This window comes from Scardinius erythrophthalmus, assembly GCF_964197995.2.
Source record: "Scardinius erythrophthalmus genome assembly, chromosome: 17".
In the NCBI taxonomy this organism is placed as follows: domain Eukaryota; kingdom Metazoa; phylum Chordata; class Actinopteri; order Cypriniformes; family Leuciscidae; genus Scardinius; species Scardinius erythrophthalmus.
In genome coordinates, this window is record NC_138237.1 from 25,209,265 (window position 1) to 25,236,896 (window position 27,632).

Here is a 27,632-nt window from a genome sequence, read left to right on the forward strand (position 1 = left end):
ATTCATATTTTTAAAATAGTCTGGGTCTCACTTGTCTGCCTTATTAGGAATACATTCATCAAAAAGTTTACCATTTTAAAGCCTTCATAGAAGTGAAAAGATTATGTATTTTATATTTTCTGTGATTTTTCTGCATATATTGTCTGCCATCTTGAATTTTGGCACTAAAAATGAAGAAAAAAATTGGAAACAGGTTGTTTTGTATTCAGTGGGGTCCTAGCAAGTAAAAAAACACCAGTTGCAAAAATATATATGAACCGTTCCTAAAATAACACAATTCCCCACACTAATTTGAATGACCAGTTAAAACTGGTCTCGTATTACCAATTGTCTTGTCTTTCATATTTTTAGGAACAAATTATGTAGAGTGAGCAATAAAATCAGCTGATCTCATATGTAGACTGTTTCCAGAATTTCCACCAATATCAGAAGAAAATCCAGGCCTAAATATGATCTAAAATCGAACAGGTAGTTTGGTATTTTGTTGTAAATGGGGTTATTTCATAAAAGTGAGTTTGGTTTTAAAAGTGTACTTTGTCTCCATCTGCTGGTTATGTTAGGAAATTCAAGAAAAAAGTTAGGAATACGGACAGAACGACTAGCTACCTAATATGACTAGCTTCTTATACTGTCTATGCTAGCTACCGCATGTTGTCGGTTAACAATCGTCATCTGATCAATGCGTGATCGATGCTCGTTTGAGAGGTTTGTCTTGTCATTATTTGTTCTTTCTTTCTTTCTTTCTTTCTTTCTTTCTTTCTTTCTTTCTTTCTTTCTTTCTTTCTTTCTTTCTTTCTTTCTTTCTTTCTTTCTTTCTTTCTTTCTTTCTTTCTTTCTTTCACCTTCTTTTTACACTTCACATGAAATCACGTCCAAATGCTTTTTGAGATTTCACAATCCTGAAAGCCCGCCCAGCTCAGCAACTTCTTGTAGCCCACTTAACGTCCTAAAGTGAAAGTAGCTAGACTATATCTCCAACTCTTCAGTCTCAGCAAGCTGTAAGTACACTTTCATTAATTCATGAACTCTGGGGCAGTAAAGGACAACTCTTAGTCAGACTTATCAAGATGTGGACATAGAAATGTTGAGGATATAAATTAAATATATATTATTTTGCTATAGATATTTGTTTTTATACTTACAGTAGAAATTAAAGTATTCTTTAAATTTAATCAATTAATCTCAGTTCATATATTCTTATCCTGAGTATATTCAATAATGTGTATAATGTAATAGAACAAGTATGGATGATATTAGGCACACTCTCCTCAATACTTCTGTTCTGGAGCTGAATTGAAAGTGCTAAATTAAAACCAGCACAAAGCACTAACTGCCAAGTACTTGGAGTAGCCTAAGTCTTGCGCAACAGTGACATCATATGAAGTTCTGCTCACCAAGTTCCCAAGAAAAAAACGGGGACAAAACGGCTGCTTTCTTGTGAGCAGCTGTCTGAAACATAAAAAAAAACAAAAAAAAAAACAGCATCAACTACATGTACCAAGTTAGGTTACACAAGCATTTCCTGTTCATTTTAAATAGCTTGCGGAAAACAACTTGTAACTGATTGTAACTTTCCACATTTCTAGATTAAAATGAGAGATAAAAAATCAAGTTGTAAAGAAATCCATATTTGTTTTGCTAAGGAAGGCAAAATATACCTTTAATAGTTATGGTTTTATTTCTCCAGAATGTGTTGTATCTTGTAAAAACACGAAATGACAGCTGTCGAGACAACGAGACGTCGCAGATCAATGGGTCTCTTTAACAATATCAAGGTAAGATTCAAAATGTAAATATCCCTAATTACATACAAATATGACTTCTAAAATAAAGGTGTCCAGTGACACAACTTGCCCCACCTTAGGAAAAGATAATATTAACCAGACCAATATGATTTAAAGGGATAGTTCACCCAAAAAAATGTAATTCTGTCAGTAGTTACTCACCCTCATGTTGTTCCAACCCCGTAAGACTTTCGTTCATCTTCGGAACACAAATTAAGATATATTTGATGAAATCTGAGAGCTCTCTCACTCCTTCATATATAGGCTGCAAGGTAATTGCATCTGCCAGCGCAGAAAAGTTAGTAAAGACATTGTTAAAATAGTCCAAGTGACTACAGTGGCTCAACCATAAGTTTATCAAGCGACAAGAATACTTTTTGTGCACAAAAAATCCCAAACATAACAACTTTATTAAGCTATTCATTTTCTTCTGTGTGGGCCTCTGAGTGAGTTCACCAGAGCGTCACGATGCATGCGCAAGAACTGAGAAGATGGGTCTCGATGTAGGCTAGTGTTTAAAATGGTTCTAAATTGTGCATTTCCTGGATGTCCGAATCGTGAGAAACCCACGAGAAAACGTAAAAGAGCCTTACCATTTCATCAAAAATATCTTAATTTGTGTTCCGAAGATGAACGAAAGTCTTACGGGGTTGGAACAAATTACTGACAGAATAAAATTTTTTGGGTGAACTAACCCTTTAAGGGAAAAAAAGGCTACAGCTTAGTCTACCCACTGACACATCTTTTGATAACCATATTTAACATATGATATTTTATTCATGAAGAAAACAGCACCCTCTAAAAGTGCGGTCAAATTAGCATAATTTCAGTGAAATTTGGCAGGCAAAAACGTCCGTTGTCTAATGACTATCGACAATAGTTTAGCGATGTATGAAGCACAGCTCACACTGTCAAACCAAGCAGCTTTCTGTTGGTCAGTGCGGCAAAATCGATTTAATTACTTTAGTTTATTAGTTACTTTGATGGAAAGTAATGCCTTATGTTTACACGTATATTTGCGCTTGTACATTAGATGGTGCAGCTCAAGTCAAGTCAAGTCACCTTCACTTTAATAGCGCTTTTTACAATACAGATTGTTTCAAAGCAGCTTTACAGTGATAATAGGAAATTAATGCAACAAATATTGTTTTGGCTGTACAGCAGCTCTTTCTATCTTAAGTAAGTTTTTGATTGATTCATTTCCATTGTAAAAATCATTTGTTATTAACTTAGGGGCCGCTTACACGACACCGTTTTCAACTGAAAACAGAAAACTTTTAATGCGTTCTGGTCGTTAATTTACACGACAACGGTGTTTCCAAACAAACCTTTCAGCTGTGCTGCCATTCAGGATCGCAGTAGAATAGAACGCAGGAGAAGAAAGTTCAACACTCTTGCTTTCGAAAAAAAAAAAAAACCCACAAATGTGGTTTATCTAAAATTATTTGTGCTTATTAGTATGGTTGAATTGGATCATTGAAGGTCAGCAGTAAATATTTGTGTGTGTATATACTGTATATACACTGTATATACAGTATATACACACATATATATGTATGTGTGTGTGTATATGTGTGTATACTGAGTTTGCGTTTCATTGTTTTTATTCATTTTTAGAAATACTGAAACATTTTGTGCAAGTGAAATGAGTAAATGCTCACATTCAGTCAAGAACTACAATAAGAATCATGTTCACACAGCTCACACATCGCCTCTGCACTTACTCTCGATTTCTTTCAAAATGGGGACAAGAAATGGGGAAACAAAGTAACTTGTGTTACTATTTGAAAAAAGTTACTCGGATCTCTTGTTTGTAATTTAAGTAGTGTTTTATTTTACTAGTTACTTGAAAAAAGTAATCTGATTAAGTAACTCATGCTACTTTGTGATGCATTACCCCAAACACTGGTGACAATCAATTAATTTAACATGACGCTGGGCATCTACCTGCACTGTGATATGATTTGCCTGTCTACAGGTTCGGTAGTTTGTTTCTGGAAGTGTTTTAAAAACAATGTAAACACTGTTAGAAGTTCAGCAGTATTAGATATTGGAAATGTTGTAGCAAGATGTAGCAATGGAAGCTTCTTTTTACAATGCGCTATTTTATTAGAGGCGTAGCTGAGTTAAGTTTCCTGGCTTTACTAGTCTTCATAGATTTGGCCTGGACGATATTAATTTCCTTATATTCACTGCACATCCTTATATTGTTCTTTTTTTCTTCTTCTTCTTCTTATGTTTATCCCATTACCAAATGCTCTGAAATAGCTGTTCAACAATCAGAGTGATGATTATTAAATGGCTAAAAGTCATATAAATAACGACACTAACATAGCCAAAAAACTATATTGATACTTTGCTTAGTGACTCCGAAATGTTTGTGCTGTTTTTGGATTTATTTTTATATTTACAGAATGCATACCAAAGGAATTTACATTTGTATCACTTTTTTTCTTTGTGTGTCAGTTTTTTGTACTGTGTCATGGGATGCTACAGCTTGCTCAGCTCCTGGTGTCTGGTTATCTGAAGGGCTCCATAACCACTATTGAGAGACGATATGGATTTTCCAGTCAGATGTCAGGACTACTAGCAGCCTTCAATGAGGCAAGGATAAAATGTTATATTTCAATGGTGCTAACACGATATCATGAATGGCCTGAAGGCAAATACCTTCTTTTCAAGTTGTTTCTGACATCTGTTAGCACCTGGTTAGCAATTATTTCATTTTTAAAGTTACAAGTTCAGGCACAAAGTCTTAATATGAAATGGTACTGCATCTGCAAGGACTAATATTATAACTATAATTTTTAACTGTTATATCAGATCATGCAATGTAAGTTTTGTTGTTTTTAAGCAAAGGTGGGGAACACGGTTCTCATCGTGTTTGTGAGTTTCTTTGGGAGTCGCGTACATCGGCCGAGATGTATTGGAATCGGAGCAATGATCGCTAGCATGGGGGTGTTCCTTATAGCACTACCTCACTTCATTGGTGGAGAGTACAATTACACAGGCTTTAATAGCAGTGAGTAAACATTTTTCTTTTAAATTAGCCATTTTTGTAGTTAACAACTGGATGTACTTAATAACTGATTGTATTTAACCTGTTTGTATTTGTTGCACAGACACCAAAGACAACAGCTCGGGTCTTTGCCAATCACAGAACACTTCCCCTGACGAAGAATCTAATCAGAAATGCTATACAAACAAGACTGACACTGTAGTGTATCCAATATTTTTACTGGGCCAGTTACTGCTGGGCATTGGCGGTGTCCCCATACAACCTTTTGGGATTTCCTACATAGATGATTATGCAGAAAAGAGGAGTTCACCCTTCTACCTTGGTTTGATTAAATATTGAGTTTTGTTTAATCATCAATTCCCAAAATACACTGTTTCATTCAAGAAATAATCCAACTTTATCTTTTTTTACAGGCATACTTTTCGCAGTTACTGTGATCGGGCCGGCATTTGGCTACTTGATGTCATCTGTCCTCCTTCGTTTCTTTGTTGATGTTGAGAAGATTTCTTCAGGTGAGTCTAATATGCCATGTCTACACTTTCATAAATGTAAAGTCACATTTACACACTTTACTGCACTTAAACAGCATTAGATGTCATTATAATTAAATACTTTAGCAACTGTACTAAACATGTTTAGACGAGTGCCTTTTGACAAGCTATACTGATTTTAAAAAGAAAGTTTGACCTCAAGATTAAACATCTTTAGCAGTGTTGCTTGATGTATCATTGTAAGTTTGGCTTCATGTCTCTCGTATGTGGGAAATCTATGATGAATCAGCTGTTATTTCCACTTTTCAGATAAAATACTTATGAAAAATGATGACCCCAGATGGGTTGGAGCTTGGTGGTTGGGATTCTTGATAGCTGCCACCCTCCTTCTCCTGACTTCTTTGCCATATCTGTTTTTCCCTAAGAAGATATCCAGAGAGGTGACGTATATCACAAATCCCATCTTTGGCCTTTTTGATTCTGGAAATTATTTTGTAAATTCTGATATAAAGCAGATGAATGTGAGTGTTTCTGCTGTAATTTAAGATTCTGCCTTTGTTCCTGAAGCCGACTAGGGTCTCAAAGAGCATGTGTATATAAAAAAAATACAAACAAGGAAAGAAACTTGAGTACAAAAGGAGCTTGTCTCAGCCTGTTCTTGCCCCTCTTGCTCAACATGCTAACCTCGCATAAAAAACAAAGTGTGTGTTCAACAGGAATGTTCTTGCACTAAATGCTCTTTTTCTGAACTCTGTAAATGAGCATGTTCTAATATTGGAAGCAAAACCTCAAATTTTAAAATATTTATAAACAGGCTTCATAAAATCTTAAACAGGTTAAGATGGTTTGCTTGTGTAAACCAGTTTGCAGTATGTGCATCGCTACTTCATATTCCAGAGTTTTTCACTACAGTCTTGATCATATCAGTTGGTATTTCAAAGGCAAATTTAGATTTCTATCTCCTCAGGAAATCGAAGAAACTCCTGCAGAGCCATCAACAGAGAAAATTATGGAAGACAAGAAGCCTGGAACTGACACGATGGAAGAGGTTTCTCTCACTGAGTTCCTAAAAAGTGTGTTTGCCATTTTACCTGTCAGCGATTTTATTAGTCACAAATGAAGTACTTCCAAGTTCAAATAACAAAAATCAACCTGGGGAAATTAAATTGCGCTTGCTGGTAATGTTGTTTATTTGCATGCTGTCTGCATTGTTTTAACAGCCAGTTCAGAGATAATTCCACAACTCACCCACAAAATCTCATCATATTCAGCATCTGGTCAAACTGGATTCTAAGTGGTTAGTGAGTAAGATGCAGGTTTATGGCCTACTTTAGAACACGCTAAGTGAAGCAAATAAACTTTATGCTATGCACTTTGACCTACTTACTCAGAACCAGATGTTAGAAGCCAGATTATGACTCTCAACTACTGTAACACTTTATTTTGATGGTCCCTTTTGAACATTCTGTTGATAAGTAACTTTGCAACTACATGTCAACTAACTCTCATTAGAGCATTAGTAGACTGTCTGCTAAATCTTTATTGTGATGGTCCCATTACAGACATTATACTGACTATAAGTAACTTTGGAAGTACATGTCAACTTATTCTAACCCTACCAGTCTACAGTACTAATACTCTACTGACACTCTTATGAGTGTTAGTAGACATGTAGGTGTAACGTTACTTATAGTCAACAGAATGTATTAAAGAGACCATCAAGTGAAACCTCATCTACAAATTAATAATTCAAATGTTCTGTTCCTGTAACAATTGTATATCATGAACGTAGCACATTTCTTCTCAATGGGTGGGCTGCACACAAAAAAACTGTTCCATAATGTTTTATTGTTAAAAGTTGTGCGTCCAATCAAACTCTACAATATTTTGGAACTTGTGTAATATGTCTGAAAATAACTTTCCTGGTAATATTAATATTGTAATTTTAGTGTTTGATTTTTAAGGAGATTACTGTAGGATAAATTATGCTGACTTCACTTGATGTCCAATGTAAAAATGGGTTCTAAAACAAAGCCAAATCACAACCACTGACTTATCAAAATATTAAAGATTCTTGGATACTGTTTTCATGAAACCATGCTGTTTCATTTATCTACCAAAATATAATGTTTTTGTCTTCATGGATGTTCTTTTTGTGCTTTAATGTAGAAATGTTCTTCAGATACTTTCAAACAGTTTGGTGTCTCTTATCTTTCCTCAGGCTTCCCCAAAATCATCAGGAGGACTCTGCGGAACCCAATTTATTTGTTGGTAGTGTTGGCTCAGGTGAATCTTGCTGCCATGGTTGCGGGACTTGCCACTTTCATGGGCAAATTCGTAGAGAAGCAGTTTGCACAAACTGCCTCCTTTTCTAATATTATGATGGGTAAGTTATTGAAAGAAATTTAGCACACCTTTTTTTAAGGTGTTCACGCAAGAAAAAAATATTTTGCTCCACCCAAAACCATATATCATTATGTGGTGTGTGTTTGAGGCCAGTGAAAGCATATCGTATTGTTCAAAGGTACAAATTACTCATTCAAAACCTTTACTGCTACTAATCCACACACAATACAATATGTCACTCTAACAAATTCTGATTCAAAGGCAAAGTCCAGGGAAATAAGCAAGGGAAGATTGAAGCTTTTTGTCTGAGAGTAACATCTTTCACTATTTATTGTTCAGTGGGATTATTATTGGAATGCCTGACCTTATTGTACCTTAGTGCAAAGTTTTTCAACCTGTACCATACCAGGGACCCACCTAAACTCTCAGTCAATCCTGAAGCATTACATAGAGAAAAACATCAATGAATATTACTCGCTTATGTGCATGCCACATAATAAATATATTTTAATATTTTAAAAGAAAATCTTTATGCATAAAATGTTTCATACGTTGTTTTTTTTTTGTTTTTTTTCACAGGTGGCATAAATATTCCTTCAGCCATGTTAGGCATAATGGCTGGAGGGGTTATACTACGCAGGTTGGGTCTGAATGTCAGGTCCTCAGCAGCGATGTGTACGGTAGCAGTTTTCGTTAGCATTATGTTTGCAATTCCTCTTCTGTTCATTGGCTGCCCCACACAAAACATTTCTGGAATCAATGTGTGAGTTGTGTTTGGTCCTTACATGCTTTAAATATTATGCATTTTTAGTGCTATTATGCCATAACTCAATTAAATAACTCTTTCACTGTATGAAAGAGAAATCAGAGCTATGCCATCAGCATTCATATTACAGCTCTGTACGCTTACTATATATTGCCATCAATGGTCTATTTCTGTTTTTATTTCTCCTAAGGAAACATAGTAAATATTTATTAGACAAAGTTGATACTTCAGTCAAATTTGATAGAACCCTAGCTACGAATTAAGTAGAAAACTATTGAGCAATAGAATTTTCTTCTACATTTTCTTATTGCATACATATTTGAACAAATGGATAAGATATCTGATTAGCGGTTGCCAAAGTCTAAGTGATTAAGCCCTTTGATTCCTGTTTAAATAGCATGACTTCAGCATCTTTATCTGTGTAAACCCTCTGACAGCTGTTTGCCATTACAAAGTTCTGCACTGCAGGTTAAAATCTGCATTGTCACTTTCTCATACATTCCTTAATGGATTTACAGCAGTATTTTTGTTTCTTCATGTGCAAATGTTAATGCTCTTCAAATGCTTAACATCCTGTGGAAAGGCACCCTGTTAAATCCATTATATTTGTGCTTTATTATGCTTCCTTTTTCCCCCAGATTTGACTCTGAGCCGTGCAGCAATGCATGTTCCTGTTCTAAAGAAGCCTTCAATCCCGTGTGTGGCTCAAACGGAGTGGAGTTTCGCTCTCCCTGTCATGCAGGATGTAAGATAGTATTATCCAATACAAATAAAGTTTTGGTAAGTTGTTTTTACTTCCATTCCTGGAACTGCATGGTACTTTCTTAATAGCACAAAAGGGGGGCTGATAGCAGGAGCTCTGAAAAAACAGTGCATGTCCTGAACTCATTTAAGGAAGTGAAATAGTTTTAGTAATAAATTACTGAACCCAATGGAGGTTTAACATGATCCCCAAAAAAGAACATTCTGTCGTCATTTATATTTAAACTCATTTTGTTACAAACGTGTTTGTTTTTTTTTCTTCTTTGGAACACATTATAAATGCCACTGACAGGACCACATATGTCATTATGGGAGTGAATTACAACCAAAATAAGGGTTAAGAATTACAGTAGGAGGAACTATTTAATGGTTTTAAATGTTCAAAAAGATTGATGTGTAAAACGTAGGAGTGAATGTATCTGAAGTTGATGCCATACAGGAGGTTTCCTATATATTAGATCAAAAAACATATGTCATGAAACCATAAAAGAAAAGGTAGATTGGAACACTTTTTGCCATTGAGATGAATATTACATAATTTTCATCAACCAAAATGATTGTAGCATCAGTCTGTCAGTCTGTAATCCAGTATACACACACAAAAAAAAAACATCCCCAGACCTACAACACTTTAAACATTTAGACAGGCCAGACCAACCAATTTTAAGTGCATACCGACAACTCTGTTGGAAGTGAATGTAGAACACGCCGGCAGACTGCAGAGATGAGGATGCAGATACATTACTATAAACAACACAGTGGGGAAATAACTGTCTCAGCCTTCCGAAAACATGATCAGCAACCTCTATACAAGTTAAGTAACAGCCTCTGCCCACTGAGAAAATAGATCCACAATAAAAATAACATGGTAGCAGCAGGGCTGGACTGGGACAAAAAATCGGCCCGGGCATTTTGGCCCAGACCGGCCCAGCCCACTATATGATCATAAACACCATCCATCTTTGCACGCCCTTAAATATATGCATACCAACTCCTATTCCTTAAAAATACTAATGCCATGGAATGAGTGAGTATAGAAACAAGTAAAAATGTGACATTTATTAATACAGTTGAACTATAGCCTACTCCACAGTGGTGAATCCTAAAACATGCTATAAGCTGCATTGGCATAGCAATACAAGTGTTTCTTACAGGATTTTTGGTAAAACTGTGGTGGGTAGACCTCGGTCCTTGTAGGGGGGTTCGGGGGCATGCCCCCCCGTGAGAAAATTTTGTGCATTTTAATGTTAAATTCATCAATCTGGTGCACTTTGAGAGTTCAAAATGAAAAGCTCCAACCCATATTCAGTGTGCAAATTAAACAAAGAAAACTGAAACCTCTTTTAGTTACAGTGTCTATTTACATTACACCTACTAGCCTACATAATAATAGTTCCCTTTCGTTGTCACTCCGAGTTACGTCGGATGACGACGAATGGGGTTTCGCTTAGAAATCCTATCATCTTCGAGTATTAAAACACGAGCCAATGGCAATGAAATGCCATGGGTCTGCGGAATTTGCATAGCGTAACTCCGCCCCATGCAGGGGGTATATAAGGAAGTGCGCGAGCAACATGCAGACTATGTTTTCGCTTCGGAGCCAAGTTCAGTACTTCACTCCACAAGCCTTTTGAGTGTCATCTCAAATCTCTTCGAGACGAGCGGCTCTTCAGTGTGTTGGTGTGACGGCGCTTCCAGCGAGATCGCATTTCCTGCTGCTGATTTGTGCAGTAATCTGCCGACAGTGAGTGTGTTTCTCCCTGGGTGCTTCAGCACTCTGCTGAGCTTTTCCACTCTCTAAAAGAGCTGCACGCGGCACGTCTTTTTCAAGACGGTTCGCCCGTGTATTTTCTGGATGTGTGTGCGTCAGTCATCTGCCTAACGGTCGCGAGCGCTGTTTTGCGTGTTGGGCTTAATCACGCTTGGCAGCGCTCGTTGATGAGTCATGTTTTCATTGCGGGAACATGACCATCGCGATGTTTATAGATCAAGACTCAATGATCTCCATGTGAGTAGAGTCCCCTCTGCCACACCCCAATTTATCTCTTCCTCGAGAAGGGATACTTTGGCTGGTGGCCAGGGTGATCTGAGGGTTTGGTGTGGCACAACAACCGACGAGTCAATTCCTCGGGCCACACCCCCCTCCACATCGCAGACCATGCACTCACAGCATCACAAGGCGGGCTTGATTCCTCTGGAAATGAAGTTTCGACTGCGTTGCCTCCCACGGGAGTGCCATCGTTGCCGGGACCGATCCAGAGCTGTCAGCCATGCTTTCCCGGGCAGCTGAAAGCATCGGCTGGAGTGGCCCCGCCCTCCCCCCGAGCGCTGTAAGCTTCTCCCGGACGTGCATCAGGACACCTGCGCTGCGCGAAACTCCACGTGACTTTCGCGGCCCGCGGGTGTCCTCCGCCTTCGCTGCTTCGATCGCACGGCGATCATGGTCTGTATGTTCCCTGTCACTATAGTGGCACGGTCATGCAGTGCTGTGTGTCGCCTGCGCCTTCGATGCAGTGCTGTCCCGGGAGTTCTGTCGAACCGGCCGCAGTGGAACGCTAGTCCTTCCCTGGCCAACCCTGGCAGAACGCGGAAATTCTAACCACGCCCCTATGCTGGGACGCTATGCCTCCCATGCCCGGCCTGGTTGTTCCGCCACGCACACTACTGACCTCGCTCTCGGGCGACATCGGTACCTGCGTGATCCTGGGTCAGGTGATGTCCACTATGTGGTCCAGACATGGGCTTAGCCAGGTTGATGTGGCAGGGTCTGAGAATTCATTTTCTCAGCTCCCCCATGTCCCAGGCTGAGCTCTTTGGCGGTGTGGCTTCGACCACCTGAAGCAGACTCGGGTCCGGCACCGATGGTCATCCATCCGTGCGGCCTCCTCAGTCTGCTTCCCGCCAAGCCCCCATCCATGCGGCTGCTCCCCTCTGGCCTGCAAACGGACCTGAGCAGGAGGAAGCCGCAGGAGGGCGGTGCTGCCCGTCTCCGCCCCTTAGACTGCCACGCCAGCCTAAGCAGCACCTTGAGGCGGGCTGCCTGGTCGGCGGGGTGGTTGAGGACTGCGCCCAACAGTCTTCGATCAATCCACAAGCAGACTGAGGCTTCTGCACTGACGGTCATCTGTCGGTGTGGTCTGCTTAGTCTGCTTCCCGCCGACGCCGCCTCCTTGCGGCTCCTCCCCTCGAGCCTTCACTGGCCTGAGCACAAGGGGGTCGCTGGAGGCTGGCACCGCCTGTCTCTGCCCCTTAGCCGGCTAACACCTGGCTGAGCAGCACAAAACCTGAGACAGGCAGCTTGGAGTTAGGGCTCAGTTCTTCAGGAGCTGGTAGCAGGACCACTCCTTCCCCCACTTGAGGGCTGGGTGAAGATCTCTACAAAAGAACTAATGCTCTTTCTCTGAGCCCCAAGAGGCTGTGGATGACAGCACGCGCCGCCCACGGGCCACGCTCCTCTCATCCCCCTCTGTCGCCAGACCCCTGCCAGAGCACGCCCCCGTGGGACGCTGGTCCTCCCCTGGCCTCCTCTGGCAGGACGCGGTTTATGGCCGTGCCCCCGCACCGGGCCGCTATGCCACCCACGCCTGGGCCGGTCATTCCGCCTCGCTGCACCCCCGACGGTACGTCTGTGGTTCGAATAACCCCGCTGGCGCAGTTTCTGGAGGCCTGGCTAGAGCTTTCCGGACTGTCCCGCCGGGTCGGAGAACCATCAGGCTCGGCTACGTGATTCAGTTCGCGTGGTCTCCTCCCCACCTCAGGGGAATCCACTCACTATGGCCGGTGGCTATGCCCCTGTCATGAGAGCGGAGGTCGCTACCCTACTGGCGAAGGGTGCGATCGAGACTGTCCCTCCAGCCGAAATGAAGTCTGGGTTTTACAGCCCCTACTTTATTGTACCGAAGAATCCGGTGGGTTACGACCAATCCTGGACCTGCGCGTCTTGAACCGCTCCCTTCAAAAAAGAGGATGCCGTTCAAGTTGCTCACGGCCAAACGCATTTTCGAATGCGTGCGGCCGCAGGATTGGTTTGCAGCGATCGACCTGAAGGACGCCTACTCCCATGTCTCCATTTTTCCTCGACACAGACCGTTTCTACGGTTTGCTTTCGAGGGACAGGCATACAGTACGCGGTTCTCCCTTTCGGGCTAGCCCTGTCTCCTCGCGTCTTCACGAAGGTCGTCGAGGCAGCCCTTGTTCCCCTCCGGGAACACGGGGTTCGCATCCTGAACTATCTCGACGACTGGCTGATCCTAGCTCACTCTCGAGACCAGGTTTGCGAACACAGGGATCTTGTGCTCCGGCACCTGGCTCGTCTGGGCCTTCGGGTCAACTGGGAGAAGAGCAAACTCTGCCCAGTGCAGAGGATCTCTTTTCTCGGTATGGAAATCGACTCGGTCGCCATGTGCGCGCAGCTTACGAGCGAGCGCGCGCAGTCACTGCTGACTTGTCTTCGCCAGTTCGAGGGCAAGAGTGCGGTCCCACTGAAACTTTTTCAGAGGCTCCTGGGGCATATGCCATCCGCAGCCGCAGTAACGCCGCTCGGATTGCTTCATATGAGACCGCTTCAGCTTTGGCTTCGCGATCGAGTCCCGAGGTGGGCATGGCAACACGGCAAGCTCCGGGTCCCAGTGACTCCGGCCTGCCGTCAGACCTTCACCCCGTGGTCGAACCTCAGCTTTCTACGGGCCGGAGTGCCCCTGGAACGAGTTTCCCGGCATGTTGTTGTCTCAACAGATGCCTCCACCACGGGCTGGGGCGCCATGTGCAATGGACATGCTGCCGCGGGCTCCTGGACAGGACCCCAGCGCCTTTGGCATGTCAATTGCCTCGAGTTGCTGGCTGTACGTCTCGCCCTGCACCGTTTCCATGCGTTGCTCAGGGGTCAGCACGTACTAATCCGATCAGACAATACCGCAACAGTAGCGTACATCAACCATCAAGGTGGTCTACTCTCCCGCCGTATGTCGCAACTCGCCCGCCACCTCCTTATATGGAGTCAGAAGCATCTGAGGTCGCTTCGAGCCATTTATATCCCGGGACACCTGAACCAGGCGGCCGACGAGCTGTCTCGAGTTCAGCCTCTCGCTGGAGAATGGCGACTCCATCCCCGGACGGTTCAGCTGATTTGGGATCAGTTCGGCGACGCACAGGTAGACCTGTTTGCCTCCCACGACTCGTCCCATTGCGACCTGTTTTATTCCCTGACCGAGGGCACGCTCGGCACGGATGCACTGGCGCACAGCTGGCCGAGGGGCCTACGCAAGTATGCGTTTCCCCCAGTGAGCCTTCTTGCGCGGACCCTGCGCAAGATCAGGGAGGACAAGGAGCAGGTTATATTGGTTGCCCCATACTGGCCCAGCCACACCTGGTTCTCAGAACTCATACTCCTTGCGACAGCACCTCCCTGGCCAATTCCTCTGAGGAAGGACCTCCTTTCTCAGGGACGGGGCACCCTTTGGCACCCTCGTCCCGGTCTTTGGAACCTCCACGTGTGGCTTCTGGACGGGACGAGGCAGGTTTGAGTACCCTACCACCAGCGGTGGTGGCTACCATCACTTCCGCTAGAGCATCGTCCACGAGACATGCCTATGCGTTGAAGTGGAACCTCTTCGTCAACTGGTGTTCTTCCAAACAGCAAGAACCCACGAAATGCCCGATCAGTGTCGTGCTTTCCTTCCTGCAAGAAGGGTTGGAGCGAAGGCTGTCTCCCTCCACCCTGAAAGTGTATGTTGCCGCCATTGCCGCACATCACGATGCAGTTGAAGGTAAGTCTCTGGGGAAGCATGACCTGATCATCAGGTTCCTGAGGGGAGCGAGGAGACTAAATCCTCCTCGCCCTCCCCTCGTACCCTCTTGGGACCTCTCAGTGGTTCTGACTGCCCTGCAGAGTGCTCCATTTGAGCCTTTGCAATCAGTGGAGCTTAAGTTCCTGTCAATGAAGACAGCGCTCCTGGTTGCATTGGCCTCCATCAAGAGGGTAGGGGACCTGCAGGCATTTTCGGTTGACGAAGCGTGCCTGGAATTCGGGCCGGCTAACTCTCACGTGATCCTGAGACCCCGGCTTGGATATGTGCCCAAGGTTCCTACCACACCCTTTCGAGATCAGGTAGTGAACCTGCAAGCGCTGCCCTTGGAGGAGGCAGACCCAGCCTTGGCACTGCTCTGTCCAGTACGCGCCCTTCGTGCTTATGTAGACAGAACGCAGTGTTTTCAGGACCTCAGACCAGCTCTTTGTCTGTCATGGTGGGAAGCTGAAGGGAAAGGCTCTCTCCAAACAAAGGTTGTCTCACTAGGATAGTGGACGCCATTGCTTTGGCTTACCAGCAGCAAGGTCGACCGTGCCCCCTTGGTGTGACGGCCCACTCCACTCGGAGTGTGGCATCCTCTTGGGCTCTAGCGCATGGCGCCTCGCTATCAGACATCTGCAGAGCTGCAGGCTGGGCGACACCTAACACATTTGCGAGATTTTACTATCTCCGAGTAGAGCCAGTTTCTTCTCATGTACTCGCTTCAACTAGCCGGTACTAGATTCTGCTCAGGTGTCTTCGCTTGCTCGCCATTCCTCTCCACGGACGGGATACGTGCGATATTTCCTCAGGTGAGCCTAATAAGCCCTGAGTCTCCTCCAGCACTGACGACGTCAACGCCAGAGTTATGCCACCGGCAGCTTTCGCGTTGGCTAGGTGCCTCCATGTGCATGGTTCCCCTCCGGGCGACCCCCACATGTGTATTCCACTGTAAGCCTCCTTGAGCATGTGTCTTTCCCTTGGCAAGCCACCTTGCCACACCTGGGGTTGAAATATTCCACCTGCGGCTGGACACCACAGTGATTCTCCTTATGCAGTTCCTTCGGGTCATATGTGTATTCTTAAGTCCCCCCCTTCGGGCTGGGCATGATTGCATATTTCTACTGGATATGCTTCCCAGTGTACCTTGGTATTCCTGTGTTAAGTAGGAGTCCTTCGTCCGTGCTAGTCTCACGACAGGGAGCTCAGACTTACGCAGGGCACTGGAAGACAGTCGAGAGGTGGCGTGATTACACTGGGAACCCCATTCGTCGTCATCCGACGTAACTCGGAGTGACAACGAAAGGGAACGTCTCGGTTACGTATGTAACCCTCGTTCCCTGAGTAGGGAACGGAGACGTTACGTCTCCCTGCCACTTCCGCTGTACCGCTGGAACGCCTGAGTTCAGTCTCGGCTCCTCAGCGAAGACATAGTCTGCATGTTGCTCGCGCACTTCCTTATATACCCCCTGCATGGGGCGGAGTTACGCTATGCAAATTCCGCAGACCCATGGCATTTCATTGCCATTGGCTCGTGTTTTAATACTCGAAGATGATAGGATTTCTAAGCGAAACCCCATTCGTCGTCATCCGACGTAACGTCTCCGTTCCCTACTCAGGGAACGAGGGTTACATACGTAACCGAGACGTTATAATATTAATCCAATGACAGTAATAGCCATATTTTGTAAAACAAATGCACTAAAAAAATAAAGGAAACTTTCATAATTAGTTTTCTACCAATTTCTATACTTGAAAGAGATAAGCACATGATCTTTTATTTTGACGCAAATTGCATCAAGCTTTTATTTTGGCGGAAAACATGGTTTACAAACGCCTCTCATAAAATTTCTAGTGAATTGCGGTAATCGTTAATTATGCAGATGTGGAAATAATCTGTAACTGGGTTATGGGTTCCTACACTTGATCATGGCATAGCTTAAGTGTTTTGAAAGTAGTTCTGCTTACCGCGGATTCTACACTCACTCATCTCTCTCCTGATCCTCCGTCCTCACTATCATCATCACAGCACAGGAAGGTCAGAAAACATATATTTTGACACATAAAGCGTCTGCTTTAAGGGCCTGTTTCTATTGTTTTCACACTATTTCTCTGCACATTCCTTGCGTTTCTTCTCCATCTTGCTGACTATTTTGACAGATACACACTGACACTGCTGCACGCTCGCTCACTTGTTTAGAGTTGTGATTGGGCCAGCCCAGTGTCACTCAAGAAAAGAACCAATGGGCCGCTGATCTACGCGTTTCGTGGGCTTGTCTGTAAGAAAAAAAAACTTAACACTGATTTTTTTTTGGACCAATGCATTACACACCGGCACAAACCCAGCGCCACCAATTAAGCAAAACAAAACAAAACGAATGGGCCGCCGATGTACACATTTTATGGGCCGTTTAAAAAAAAAAATAATAATAATAATAATAATTTGTATGAGTATGAGATGTATCGGTGGCCGGCCCAAAAAGCACGTCGGCCCACCGGGCAAATGCCCGGTATGCCCTATGGCCAGTCCAGCCCTGGGTAGCTGTCACAGTGTCTGGTTTGTGTTTTTCTGGTATCCACTTGAGGTCCTCTTCCCCACGGTGTCATCCACATATTGAACTACATTCCCCACAATCCTTGTCTGTACCAATCACTGTTAATTACACTCAGCTCTCCGTCATCATTGTTTCAGCTGTTCCCTGTTTCATTGTTAGTTTCCCTGTGTATATAACCCTGTCTGTTTTAGTATGTGTCACGGAGTCCTTGTATTTTTCACAGCCACTTCGGTATTCTGTTTCCTGCCTGTTCTTGTTTGTGTCTCGTTTTGGATTGCCTATTCGGATTTTGACCCATGCCTGGACTTGACTACTGATTTTGGATTTCCCTTTAATAAATACTTACCGTTATTGGATCTCCCTGTTTCTCGTGTGTGGGATCGTGACAGAAGGACTCCGTCATGCAGAGATCCAGCGGTGTGAGTTCTAACTTTTTTTCCCCAGCCACTGAACTGGAGAGGAGAGAGTATTTTAAGGGAACCCACCTTGTCATTTTTCGTGGGACCCGGGGAGGTCGCAGAGGAGGAGGTGGTCGAGTGGAGGCCCAACATCACTCTCCACCATGGCCCCCATTCGACCCTGGGCTCGTGAGGGACGGACCGGAACCACCATCTCACCGTCACGGACGGAGAAGGGGGAGGAAGAACACGTCTGCCGATCCAGAGACTGTTCGCGTCACGTCTGCCGATCCAGAGACCGGTCATGTCACGTCTGCCGAGCCTGTGTCTTCGGACAAGATGGCCGCCGCAGAGCCTGTGTCCCCTGAAGAGATGGCCACTAAAACGTTGTTTGATTATTTTTCAACGCTATTTAACATCCTAGAAACACCCAGGAATCTTCACGTCACGTCTGCCGAGCCTGTGTCTTCAGACAAGATGGCCGCCACAGAGACTGTTCACGTCATGTCTGCCGAACCTGTGTCTTTGGACAAGATTCCTGCCGCCGAGCCTGTTCACGTCACGTCTGCCGAGCCTTTGTCTTCGGACAGGATGGCCACCGCCGAGACGGATCCAGAGTCTGCGGATAAAATGGTCATCGCCGAGTCTGTTCACGTCACGTCTGCCAAACCTGTGTGTTCGGACAAGATGGCCACCGCTGAGCCGGTGGAGTCTGTTCCTGAGCCGGTGGTGTCTGTTCCTGAGCCGGTGGTGTCTGTTCCTGAGCCGGTGGAGCCAGTTCCTGAGCCGGTGGTGTCTGTTCCTGAGCCGGTGGAGTGTGTTCCTGAGCCGGTGGTGTCTGAGCCGGTGGAGTCTGTTCCTGAGCCGGTGGAGCCAGTTCCTGATCCGGTGGAGCCAGTTCCTGATCCGGTGGAGCCAGTTCCTGATCCGGTGGAGCCAGTTCCTGATCCGGTGGAGCCAGTTCCTGAGCCGGTGGTGTCTGTTCCTGAGCCGGTGGTGTCTGTTCCTGAGCCGGTGGTGTCTGTTCCTGAGCCGGTGGTGTCTGTTCCTGAGCCGGTGGTGTCTGTTCCTGAGCCGGTGGTGTCTGTTCCTGAGCCGGTGGAGTGTGTTCCTGAGCCGGTGGAGTGTGTTCCTGAGCCGGTGGTGTCTGAACCGGTGGTGCCTGCTCCAGTTCCAGAGCCGGTGGTGTCTGTTTCTGTTCCTGAGCCGGTGGAGTGTGTTCCTGAGCCGGTGGTGCCTGCTCCAGAGCCGGTGGTGTCTGTTTCTGTTCCTGAGCCGGTGAAGTCTGTTCCAGTTCCTGAGTCGGTGTCTGTTCCTGTGCCATGGCCGCCCGAGGGGTCTTCTCCGCCGTGGCCGCCCGAAGGGTCGTCTCCGCCGTGGCCGCCCGAAGGGTCGTCTCCGCCGTGGCAGGCCGAAGGGTCGTCTCCGCCGTGGCCGCCCGAAGGGTCTTCTCCGCCGTGGCCGCCCGAGGGGTTTTCACCGGCGTGGCCGCCCGAGGGGTCGTCTCCGCCGAGGCCGCCCGAGGGGTCGTCTCCGCCGAGGCCGCCCGAGGGGTCGTCTCCGCCGAGGCCGCCCGAAGGGTCGTCTCCGCCGTGGCCGCCCGAAGGGTCGTCTCCGCCGTGGCCGCCCGAGGGAAAGTCTCCGCCCTGGCTGCCCGAGGGGTCGTCTCTGCCGTGGCCACCTGAGGGGAGGTCTCCACCCTGGCCTCCCGATGGACTGTCTGCTCCGCCCTGGCCGCCCGATGGACTGTCTGTTTCACTCTGGTTGTCGGTTAAACTGTCACTCACTGTTCCTGTTCCCCTTCATGGACCTGGCCCCCCATCCCTCCCCCTGAGCCTCCACCATTCCACCTCCCGCCTGGACTCTTGTTTTGTCTTTTTTGTCTTGGAGCGTCTGGTAGCCGCTCCGTAGAGTGGGGGTTATGTCACAGTGTCTGGTTTGTGTTTTTCTGGTATCCACTTGAGGTCCTCTTCCCCACGGTGTCATCCACATATTGAACTACATTCCCCACAATCCTTGTCTGTACCAATCACTGTTAATTACACTCAGCTCTCCGTCATCATTGTTTCAGCTGTTCCCTGTTTCATTGTTAGTTTCCCTGTGTATATAACCCTGTCTGTTTTAGTATGTGTCACGGAGTCCTTGTATTTTTCACAGCCACTTCGGTATTCTGTTTCCTGCCTGTTCTTGTTTGTGTCTCGTTTTGGATTGCCTATTCGGATTTTGACCCATGCCTGGACTTGACTACGGATTTTGGATTTCCCTTTAATAAATACTTACCGTTATTGGATCTCCCTGTTTCTCGTGTGTGGGATCGTGACAGTAGCAGCCAGAAAAAGGGACAGTGTTTATATAGGAATATGTGTCCAGATCATAACAGGATGGTCATTAGTCAAGTCAAGTCACCTTCATTTATATAGCGCTTTTAACAATATAGATTACAGTGAGAATAGAAAATTAAAGTAACAGAGATTGTTTTGGCTTTAAAGCAGCTCTAGAATAAAGGTATTGTCCAGCTAAAGTTAGTTTTGATTGATTCACTTCCGTCGCAACAATCATTAGCTATTAACTTAGGGAACGCTAACATGACACCGTTCTAACAGAAAACCCTTAAGTTCTCTCTGCGCAAACAGCGGGAAACTTCGGGATAAACAGAGAGACTAATATTAGCGTACACACCATTAGATTATATTCGTGTTTTGCTTTTGGAAAACACAGAAGAATCCTTAAACAATCTACCTCTGTGTCTCAAAAATATCATGTTTGGATCAAATTGTTGGACATTTTCAATCTGTAAAATGTTTACTTAAAGGGATACTTCAGGATTTAGCATTAAGCTTTGTATTAGTAGAAAACCTGTAGTATTTTCGAATTACCATGCTTTCCACCCTCATATCCCCCTGAGACAAGAGATTTATGTATTTTTTGTCTGGAAAAAATCCTCCGATGACGCAAAAATCGTCATTTTGCGTCTTCGGAGGATTTTCTGTCCAGAGGCTAAAGACTACAGCCAGTAGATGGCGTTGTTCCGCATGTTTTCAGCCCGCCCATAGAGGGTGGGATCTCACTCACAGAATGTACACAGTGTCAGCCGTCTTTCTTTGGAAGCTAAGCTAGCAGGCTCTTGTTCTATGGAAAAGGCTGAATATTAGGAGAAAGCTGAGTAAGTATCCGTCCTCCTTTTCCCGGACTTGTCTGGCGGGCGAGACCGTTCAAAATGTCCGGGATTCGGGATTTGCTTTCTGCGGTCGCCATTCATTGTTTACATGCACACCTTTTGTTACAATCTAACTGAATTCATTCTGATTGGTGAATCTGAATGTAGTGTTTACATGAACGCTAAACAAGTGATCGGTTGATGTGTGTTTTACCATTGCTAAGAAAATTCCCGCTCCTCCGTGAGAGATGGGAGACCCAGCGCGTCTCAGTGATGACGCCACCGGCTTCGCGCCGTTCTCCCGCGGCCGTCAGCCTCGTCCTGCTCGCCACAGTAAACATAATGAAAGAATGGCGACTGTAGAACGCAAAAGCCGAATCCCGGACATTTTGGGCGATATGTAAATCCCTGGCAAACTCCTCACGTAGGCTAGCTAGCCTTGTTGTTTTCAACTGCGCACTCGCCGCACTGACGCACTCTTACCGGTAGGCGTGGCCTCCTAAGGCAGCAAAGCAAGTGCATTCTGGGAGTTGTTGTCTTTCATCCACATAAGCCAAAAATACATTTTCTGGCTTTTCTCAGTCTAGAAAGCTCCAAATTCAAAAATTTCTTCACATTTCTTCTACTTAAATGACCTATTTTAAATACACATTCATCTTCCCAGAGGTGAAGTATCCCTTTAAGAATGTGTGTGGCAAAGAGTTTCATGACATATTTTTTTAAATAGAATGAAAAAGCCCAAACACTTCCTGCATACGTTCTCCTTTTAATTGCTCTCAAAACAAACAAAGTTTCCTCCTGATAACTCACAAGCCTGGATATAGGCTTTAGATAAATGTTTTACGGCAAACCTCCTTTGATAGTGTTGCTGGATTTATAGGTTGAAATCTGTTTAACATCTGTGTCACATTTATAATGCAGCAGAAACAAAGCTGCCTGTTTATTACTTTATGACTTTACTAACTAACTTTGTTCCAAAGTTCCCTGCAAATATGAGAATAACAGAAATGGTTACAATAGTTCTAAATCAATGGCATCAGTAACCTAGTAAAACTACTAAATTTCACTTTTCAATATCTGACATTGAATCTTCTAATATCTCCCACAGAACTACACAGATTGTGGATGTGTGGCAGCAACTGGTCCTCCAGGCTTTGCGTTGCCAGGACCATGTGAAAATAGTTGTATTAATCGCCTAATTCCCTTCATGATCCTGTCCTCCATCACATGCTTTGTGGCTTCACTTTCACATACTACATCCTTTATGATGATCCTCAGGTATTTCCCTTTATTTTCATGTAAGCATGTAAATATGATCAGTATTGAAAGTTAACATCTAGCATCACTTTATGTTGAAATATTTGCTTATTTGAAAAAGAGGTGAATCTTCATGATTATAAAAAAAGGGTTGAAAAATAGGATTAACCTATATGCATCATCAATATCTGACAAAGACATAGTGAGAAAAAATGTCTAAAAATCCAAAACATTTTTGTTGACATATCAATGGTGTGTTACAAAAAATATGAGGACAATTACTTAAAATTATTTAAAATATGAGAATCAGGTCTGACTTTCCAAGAGTGTTTGGTTATAACATTGTACTGATATGTTTTATATTGTTTTATATGTATGTTTAAGTATAATATGTTTTATATTGATACTCTTCATGAAGAATTGCAATATAGTCTTAAGACAGGTAGTTTTAGGTGTAGTGAGTGATAATGTCATGTCATTTAAATTTAGAAAATCAAATAAAAATACATTTATGTGAGGAACATTAATGGAATTAATGTTGCTACTTTCAAAAATGAATGGCAACATACATGGTGGCACATGTTTTGTTTAAAAGGAAGAGTGACGAGGTGAACTCGCTTAACAGGTTGTAGCTTGTTGTAGTGCAATACTTGCATAGTTGCTACCTACAGGCTACGGCATACTAAAAAAAAAATATTCTATAAAGCTAGTAATGCTTTTATTGAAATTCTATTAGAGCAATGAACTCCATTAACTGCAATTTATTAACATTATTTCATTTAGTGCAATAATTATGCATGAAATCAAAATTGCAATTCACATTAACTGAAGTTGTTGTTGTTGTTGTTTTTCATTGCAAAAAAAAAAAAACTGTAAGAATAGTGTAAGTTTCTAAAATACAGAATCTTTTCAATCAAAATGAAGTTGTGAGCACTTAATCAAAACTTTGTTTGACCTTTTAATCTCTGCAATGACTAATGTGTTCATTAATTTTGTTTTTTAAAGGCAGATACATCATTTATCATGCACCTCTGCCCTTCAGCTATAATACGTCATAGTATCATTCTAGCATAGTGAAAACCTGCCTGTGCAGGCCCTGCCAGCATCACGAAAAACTGCCATCAGCGTAGTAACAGACTTCAGGCTCTTTAACAGCCCTTACTTTCAGAAAAAGCCTCAATGGATATGTTAAAGAAGATTTCAAATAGCTCATACTCTGGTATTCATGAAATGGAAGTGACGTCATATGTGACCCTGGACCACAAACATGGGTTATTTTTTTTTAAATTGAGATGTATCCATAATCTGAAAGCTGAATAAATAAGCTTTCAATTGATATATGGTTTGTTAGGAAAGGACAATATTTGGCCGAGATACAATTATTTAAAGATCTGGAATCTGAGGGTGCAAAAAAATCAAAACATTAAAAAAATCGTCTTTAAAGTTGTCCATTTATGTGCTCGATTGTGCTGCATTCACTCACAAAAATAAATGTTTTATATATTTACGGTAGGAAATTTACAAAATATCTTCATGGAACATGATCATTTTGACCCATACAATGTATTGTTGGCAATTGCCACAAATATACCCGTGCGACTTGTGACTGGTTTTGTGATCCAGGGTCACATATTCATATGCAAAATGTTGTAAATTTATGTATAAACTGATGGGTTACACTTTAATTCAGTAGTCCACTTTAGACATTCGACTAACTATAAGTAACTTGCAACAACATGTCAACTTACTCTCATTAATTGGTAACTACATGTCAACTAACTCCCTTTAGACTGTTAGGTTAGGTTTGGGAAAATTACAACAGCTCCCCCAACCTAGAACCCATCTAGAGAAGTTTGAAGTAGGGAGTCAAAGGAAAGGGCAGATTCCGACGCATGACTATATCATACCGCCTGTCTAGAAGATTAACCTATCTGGGCCTTGGGCCTAGGGTAAGGAACATGAGAGTTAAAGAGGTGTACAGCCATTAGGAATTATTACTGTCTTTTTTCAAAAAGGCCATTTGCCTTGTCCAGGGACTCCGTCAGCCGGCACCCTGGTTTTACATCGCAGACTATTTGAGGGATTCTGTAACCACTCTAGAGGTTAGACCCAGATGTTTTTGTTCAAACACTTTTTAGTCCCACTCAGATTTTGCGGCCATATTTACTAAACGGCAAACTAGCGTGGGAGCGCAATTCCAAAAAAGCACAGATGGGACTGGAATGTTCTGCATGTGATCTACTAAAGACCCACAAATTAAAGAACACAGATGCAGCCGAATTATTTCCATAATGAACAACACAATCTACCAAGAGCAGCACAAATTAGCGTCTGGTTTAAGACATGCTTTTTTGGGGCAGTAAATAATGTCGCAAATACAAGGAAAACAAATGCATATGCAATAAAGTCAGCTGCAAAAATAACCCTGTCGCCGCCTTTTTAATGCAAATTTTTCACTGCATGTTTTTAGTAAATCCTGACAGTAGTTTTTACTGCAAAAAGAGGGTTTGCACTGGCGCAAGCTGTTAGTAAATCTTGGAGATCAAAGGACTCAATGACGATTAGTCTTACAATGCTAAATTGTAATCCTTATGGAGGGTTTTGTAATTCTTAGTAGAATAAATGTATGTTCTAGCAAAGTTGCTTATAGTCAATATAAATGATGTTTCATTAACAAAGTTCGGGAGGAGCTTGTTCAAATAATCTATCCAATCAACTCATCATCACTAATTACCACGTCTATCCGCATGGGACGAAGCTTCTACCACAGCCAGGATATTCGGGGGGAGTACTCTGGGTTTGGGCCAAATACCGAGTTCAGAGCCCTCTCCTCGGACAGCATGCCAAATACATATACCTGTTATTTTATCTGACTTATTTGTAAGTGTGAACTCGTGAATGTCCATTTGGGGACCATCAAAATAAAGTGTTGGCAGATATTAAGCAGACAGTCTACTAATACTTACTACTAATTGTAATGACTGCAAGTTGACATGTACTGTAGTTGCAAAGTAAGTAGGATTTCTGAAGTGGACTAATTAAATAAAGTGTTATTAACTGATGTTTTGACTAAATATGGTTTGTTGGCTTTTGTTCAGGACTGTGACTCCCGAAGACAAGTCTTTTGCCTTGGGAATTCAATTCATGCTGTTTAGAGTACTCGGTAAGAAAGAAAAGTCAATCATGCAGAACAGACATGTCATATTTTTTGTTATGGCGCTCTGAGTTTAAGTGAACAAAAGCAACAAGTAGTAATCAGAGCCTTGGTGCAGCAGTTCACAAGTGTGTTAAGCCATTGTGCTTATGAAGTTAATACAGGTTTAAGTCTGGACTGCACAAACACTATCTACTATGATAACATAAAAAGTGATGTTTTTCGACATACATTTTTTATGGGCATATTCAGACCTGCCCTGTTTAGCTTAGTGTTATCTGTCTTTGTTTATATAACAAGTTTTCCCAGTATTGTGAAAGTTGCAGTGATATCTTAAAAAAAAAAAGTGTAGCCTAATAACTCAACAGCCAACATATCATTAACAGGAAGAGGTGTGTTAAGACAATATTTTAGTTTTTTAGTCATGAATGTGTGTATGGTAAAGACTGTCACAGTGATTATATTTGATTATTTATTATATACTGTTATATTAATTGCAAGTATATATTAACAATTAAATTTTATTTCCTGACAGCATTTCTCCCAGCACCAGTTTTGTATGGCCGCGCAATCGATACCGCGTGCATTCTGTGGGGAAATAAATGCAATAAGACAACATCATGTCATTACTACGATTTAGACCTTTTCAGACACAGGTAAAATTTACAATTACACTGCTATGAAAAGTAATGAGCCTGATACTGTAGTTATTAGTATGGCTTTTATTTTATTTATATATATATATATTTATATTTATATAAAGTTTGTGCTGGTCTATCTAGACTCCCAGTCTGGCTGAGGCTGGACAATTGTCTATCTGCCTGCCCAGTTTGTGCCCCATTAAACTAGACCAGCCTTATTCGGTTAATATATCATCACACCAACTTAAGCTGTTTTTTTAGCAAGGTAAACTTACAATTGTTAATACTTTTTGGTTCACAGATTCCTGGGACTCCAGATATTCTTTATATTCGGTGGCTTCGTCTGTTTCTTCCTGTCTTTTATGGTGCTTCGTAGGATAAAATCAACCCAGAAACAGAATGAGAAAATGAACAACCAGATCAAAAGTGAAAGTTCCCAAGAAATGAAAGATGCCAAACAGATGGTTAGCAACTCAAGTGGACCCTGCAACACACAAATGGTCCTTAGAGAGTAAAGACAGAAGGTGAATACCGAGTAAATGTGGAGATTCTCAGATTGCCATAATGCAACTACTCAAACAGGCCAAGTTTCTGACACAAGACGACACCAGACTGTGAACACACTCATTTCTACAAACAGCTGTGATCATTCATGATAATAATGATAAGAAACAAAGTCCACTTTAAAACACATGTTATTGTTTCTGTATTATCTCTGGCAGTAAGCCTAAAATATTTTCCTTGCTTTTCCTTTGAGTTTATATACTTTGTTTGTGAGCACTCAGTTGTACTTTACACATTTTATATGCTAACAATGTGAAAATCTGAGTAGTGTAATATGAACTCATTACTTAGTGTAGACAAAGAGCCAAGTATGTCTATATATAAGAAAAAAAAATATGTTGTTGTGGTGCTTTTTTCTTCTACTGTGATGCGTTTATAACAAGCTCTTTGGTCATTTTTGAACGCACATTATCACATTTTGTTTTTGGCACAATTTATGTAAAATGTGCTATATTTGTTTTGTTGTTTTTTCATCTGATTTTATATATATATACATGATATATATCACATAATCATATATGGGATATACCTTCACATAAATATACTGTACATGTGTTTAATCAAGTTTTTATATCATTTTTATACATTATATACTATAAGGCTGAAATGAAAATACACATTTCAAGTTTCACAAATGGCTTGTGTAATGTGTTCTAACTGAATTAAAATACTGTTTCTCTGCTCCACCAATATAGATCTACAATGAGTAATTTTATATATGGTATTTGTGCTGCAGCAGCATGTCCATGTTTGTTGGCAGTAGCCAAGTTCCTGTGCTTGCTCTGCAGCAGCAGCAGCAATAAGCACCAACAACAGAAATAATCAACAGCAGCAGTGTAGCAGCTCTGCCTAAACAAAAGACATTAACTTTGTCATATCCATTACCATGCTAAAAATTTTCATCCAGATGGTACAATTCGAAACAAAGGGGTTTATGTGTTTGGTTATGACC

At 42.8% G+C, this 27,632-nt stretch overlaps 1 protein-coding gene across 1 annotated transcript; it reads left to right on the forward strand.

Moving 5' to 3' along the window:
* Positions 1 to 563: 563 nt before the first annotated feature.
* slco2b1 (solute carrier organic anion transporter family, member 2B1) lies at positions 564 to 27,369 on the forward strand. Its single transcript, XM_081390025.1, has 15 exons — positions 564 to 998; positions 1,688 to 1,775; positions 4,251 to 4,388; positions 4,644 to 4,806; positions 4,907 to 5,125; positions 5,217 to 5,315; positions 5,604 to 5,734; positions 6,262 to 6,367; positions 7,516 to 7,680; positions 8,220 to 8,403; positions 9,045 to 9,186; positions 22,173 to 22,342; positions 25,420 to 25,484; positions 26,011 to 26,131; positions 26,418 to 27,369. The coding sequence occupies exons 2-15, from the start codon at positions 1,716 to 1,718 to the stop codon at positions 26,629 to 26,631; spliced, it is 1,977 nt and encodes a 658-aa protein (XP_081246151.1). The 5' UTR covers positions 564 to 998; positions 1,688 to 1,715; the 3' UTR covers positions 26,632 to 27,369.
* Positions 27,370 to 27,632: the final 263 nt, after the last annotated feature.